The 4,437-nt window shown below is 41.8% G+C and overlaps 1 protein-coding gene across 1 annotated transcript in view; it reads right to left on the reverse strand.

Annotated features, from left to right (window-relative positions):
* LOC100533382 (hemocyanin 2) overlaps positions 1-4,437 on the reverse strand; it is a gene marked incomplete in the record, with an annotated part of 53,599 nt that overhangs the window by 36,370 nt on the left and 12,792 nt on the right. The window contains 6 exon segments of the mRNA XM_013083423.2: positions 1-207; positions 646-791; positions 1,534-1,648; positions 1,898-2,172; positions 3,005-3,168; positions 4,229-4,406. The exon segment at positions 1-207 is cut by the window's left edge and continues 31 nt beyond it. Coding sequence (XP_012938877.2) covers positions 1-207; positions 646-791; positions 1,534-1,648; positions 1,898-2,172; positions 3,005-3,168; positions 4,229-4,406 — 1,085 coding nt within the window.

Here is a 4,437-nt window from a genome sequence, read left to right on the forward strand (position 1 = left end):
GCAGACAACAAGCAACCTTCTTCTCAGCGTCAGGGGCGGGGCACCATAGGGGCGTTCCGTGGTACCTGCCCAGGGTCTGATAACCACCGATAGATGAGTCTTCCTTCAGGTTGGCCAGAGCACGGCGAAGAGCCAAGACCTCTTCGGCGTTCAGAGAGTCCACGTTCTTACGGACTGTGACTTCATCAATTTGCGCTTCGGGCAGAACTGGATCGTACATAGAACAAATTAATGTTTGCCTCTTGATTTTACTCGTTTTCTCTCAGGCTGTCTGTCTGTCTGTCTGTCTATTTGTATGTCTATCTGTATGCCTGCAGATGAATGAGTGTATCTATCTCTCTCCCTCTCTCTTTCTCGTTTTCTCGCCTTTTCTCCCTCTCTCTTTCTCGTTTTCTCGCCTTTTCTCCCTCTCTCTCTCTTTCTCTCTCTCTCTCGCTCTCTCTCTCTCTCTCTCTCTCTCTCTCTCTCTCTCTCTCTCTCTGTCTCTCTCCTCTCTTGCTCACTTTTTCTCTTTCATCTGTATGTGTGTCTCTTGGCATCTATAGCGCACCTAAAGGGCTAATGACCTAACTTGTTCTCGAATTGAAAAAAAACAACCAATAATCATTAGCAAAGCGGAATAAAAGCAAACATAAAAATACTCACTATCCCTTCTCTTGAAGATTAGCTGACTCTTGGGGAACTGACTCACGTCAATAGGGGTACCATCAAACTCATTCATCTCAAGGCGGACGTCGAATGGAGACAAAAAGTTGATCCCAAGCTCTTCAAGGGCCTTGGTAATCTCGAATCTGTAAAATTCAGAAAGTTTGGTTTGATTGTTTGCTTCTTAATAATTTGCTTGGTTTTGTCTCCCCTCTCTCTCTCTCTCTCTCTCTCTCTCTCTCTCTCTCTCTCTCTCTCTCTCTGTCTCTAGTGAAAATGAGCAGGCTAATAGAACCCTGATAATTTCAGAAATGTTAAAATTGTGCATCTCGTGACTGGAGATATTTCTAACCAACACACATGCGTCACTCACTGAAGGCATTTTCGCTACCATATGACCACCGACGTTTCTGGGTTTTGATTTTCTTTCGGGGGGTGGTGGTATTGTGGGGGGGGTTTCCTCAATTTTGGGTACGTCAGAACAGCTATGGGCTCAAATCATTATCACGTGTCAGTCATCGGGTGTGCTATATTCATAATAATATACAGCTTGCAGGGGCTGCCGAAAGTCATCGCTCAGTAGCTCACAGTCATAACAAAAATCTACAAAACCCGACCAAGTCCATTATATCTATAATCGAACTGTATTTTATTGCATGGATCATTCATATTTTCTCAGTTTTGTGTAGTTGTTTTTATGCAATAAGGTTGAAACGAAGCATTATTTAAACTGTAATGCTTAAAAATTGGATGACAAAATTGGCTCCGTATGAAAAGGTTTAGAGATAGCTTCCGCTGACTAGATAAGCCAAAGTAAGGCCTGCCAAAGTAAGGCAGGCCAAATCATAATAACATTAAGCGTGTGCGCAGATCAAAAACAAAAATTACCTGTAGTTCCGGTCAAAACGCCACTCCATCTCCGATGGGCCGCCCAGCAGGGCGAACTGTCCGGCATTGTACTCCGTGTCAACGCCAGGCTTCTTCACGTACACAGTGGCAAGAGCTGGAAATGGCAACGGAAACCTTTAAAGTTCTTTCCGTATATAATTATCAAAGAATCAAGTCACATATTGTTCCCTTTACGCTTTGGTCATTTAACTTTTTGAAGACATATCGGACATACAGATATATCCAATCAGCAGAAGATTAGAGACAATGTTACGGCATATGTCAAACCATCTTACACAAAACAGAAATAAGATTGTTATTCCTTAAATTATCAGAACTTTGAGGAGTTTGCACGTCTACTTACCGGCTTTCTTGATCCCGTGCAAAAGAATACCATAGAAAACTCTGTCCTTGCTTTTCTGGGTGCTTTTGATGTACTGGTCCAACTCGGCAATTCCCATGCCTCCAAACTGCAAGTTGTCATAATCGTATCCCAGCTCTTCCGCATAGTCGTAGACATTGGTGGGTACGGAGTGAGAGAAAGTTTTCTCGTTGTTGTTCAGAGGAGAGGAGAAAGCGAACGGCTTCAGTGGCTGGTTCACGTAGGACTGGGCGCAATGAGCCTTGTACGGTTTTCCTCTAGAATAGGAATAGAAAATGAATAGAGTTTTATAAATTGAATCAGCAGGGGATGGGGCAGAAGAGCGACCTCTATGATGTAGTGGTTGAAGACAATCTTTATCCATGAGTAACTTTGGTTTCTTTTCTCCTCTCGCGTTCTAATCGCAGGGTAGGGAAATGAAGTACAGTTGAACCTTCTCTAACGGCCACCTGTCCAAGACAGTCACCAGTACAAGCCATCACTTTTCATATTCCCCATGCATGTTTTATATTATGATAACACTGCCCATGACGTCTGCCTGTCTTAGACGATCATTTTTCTCCTTGACAATGGACTGCCATCATGAACAATTTTGTCTGTACTATTGTGTATTCTCTAATAACCACGAAATGCCCGAAGTTCCTGAACACGTTGAGCGCGCCTAAGAGCAATGTGAAGTTTATAGTAGAAGAGGATCTGACCTACTTTGGCTGGCTACATGAAACAGATTGTAAATTATCTTGAAAAGGTTCGAACTTGACATTCTGACATAAAACAAAGCCTCTTGCTTCTAGACAAGCGAGAACTTGAACGTCTAAAAAACTGCAAAACATTATAATCACCTTTACTCTTATAAAATCCATTCAAAGAATCTATTAGACCTTGGTGGATTAACACTATCAGGGGATTATCAGGGGAAGTTTAGAAAGATTGAGATACTCGATAAACATTCTCCCCACACGGGAATCGAACTCACGTCACATGCTTGTACCATCGAAGCGCCTAATGGCAACAGCACAGACACCAGTACTCATATATTAGAGAAGGATAACACTTGACACATGACAACAAATCACAGAGTGCACTGACCTGTACTGCTGCAGGGCTGTCCAGATGGCCCAGATTCTGTCCACGTTGCTGTGGTGCAGGAAGAAGATGGGGTCGAAAGCGCTGTAGGAGAGAGAAGAGAGGCCAAACTGGGTGTTGCCTCCGACCAGGGCGTGGATCAAGTTATGGGCTACTTCAAACTGGACCTGTAGAGGAAAACAAGTAAATTTTAAATATATCAGTCAGCTGTTCCGATGTACATATAATAAGCCAAAAATGTATTCTTAAGCTGTGGTATCAATTGCGAGTACTAAAGAACTATCTTGTTGAAATCTAAATTTTGAAAGTTGAAGAAAGCAAGAAAAGACACATAATATAGGTGCAATGTTTTAAAGAAACAAATTAGCTATTTTTCTCAGCCTAGAACAACTGAACAGCTTAACGACTTAACGACGATGTGGTGATTTCTTTATGTCTCAGAGAATATTGTTGACAACTTGGTCCTGCAAAAGACATCGTGCCCTTAGTCTCTAAGTGGTCCCAGTACTCAAAGACGTTTTTAAAAAGTAAACTGAGACAAACTTGGGAAATTATGTCCAATAAATAATAGAAATACTAATCTGGGTAGATTTTAAATGACAAAAATACTTGAAAGATGAACAAATTGCTTGTTTCTGTTTCTTTCTTAGTAAGAGGTTTACGGCACTTGCAACATAATAAGGTCATATAAGTGCCGAAGAATAGAGGTGTTACAAGAGAGTAACATACACAAAAAAGGAGGAGAGATAAGGAAGATAGGTGTTTGATAGGAAAGAAGGAGCATACCACGCGAGAGCACCCACTTTGCTCCTCTGTGTGCTTTTTATGACTGAGATTTAAATGAAATATGTAACAAAAGTAGCGTACTTAGAAGAAAATGTACTTTATAAAGGGTGCGTCTTCTGGGAATGAAGATAATTCATTAATCACGTTTGCATGGTAACAGATGGAACAAAGTTTCCAGTTTAAGGAGAAATATTTAGAAAAGAATAGAAGAGCATATGGGGACAGACAGCGGGGGTGGGGACTTCTTAGCCACAATCTGGTGATTTTTTGTTGTTGTTCGTTGAATAAGAAGTCAAACACTGATAATCAACCAACAGTTGAACAAAAATACGCTCATGCATCTACAAACTCTTAGACTGATGAAACCCTCACGATTTCCAACGGGTAATCCCCCCCCACCCCCGAGCTCTTCGACAGAAGGTCACGTTTTAAAGTTCTTACCTCAAAGTTACAGAAATCTTCTTGCTCCAAGGCATAGAGATACTGGTCGAAAAGATTGGTGTGATCTCCCCATTCGGGAACGTCATTCAAACTGTCGGACACGTCACGGGACGTCTTTGCTCCGCTGTTCAAGAAAGCTACGTCAGCGCCGAAGAACGGGTTCCTGACAGTCTCGCCGCTAGGAAGAAATAATAATAATAATGATGATA

This window comes from Aplysia californica, unplaced genomic scaffold (genome assembly GCF_000002075.1).
Source record: "Aplysia californica isolate F4 #8 unplaced genomic scaffold, AplCal3.0 scaffold00231, whole genome shotgun sequence".
In the NCBI taxonomy this organism is placed as follows: domain Eukaryota; kingdom Metazoa; phylum Mollusca; class Gastropoda; order Aplysiida; family Aplysiidae; genus Aplysia; species Aplysia californica.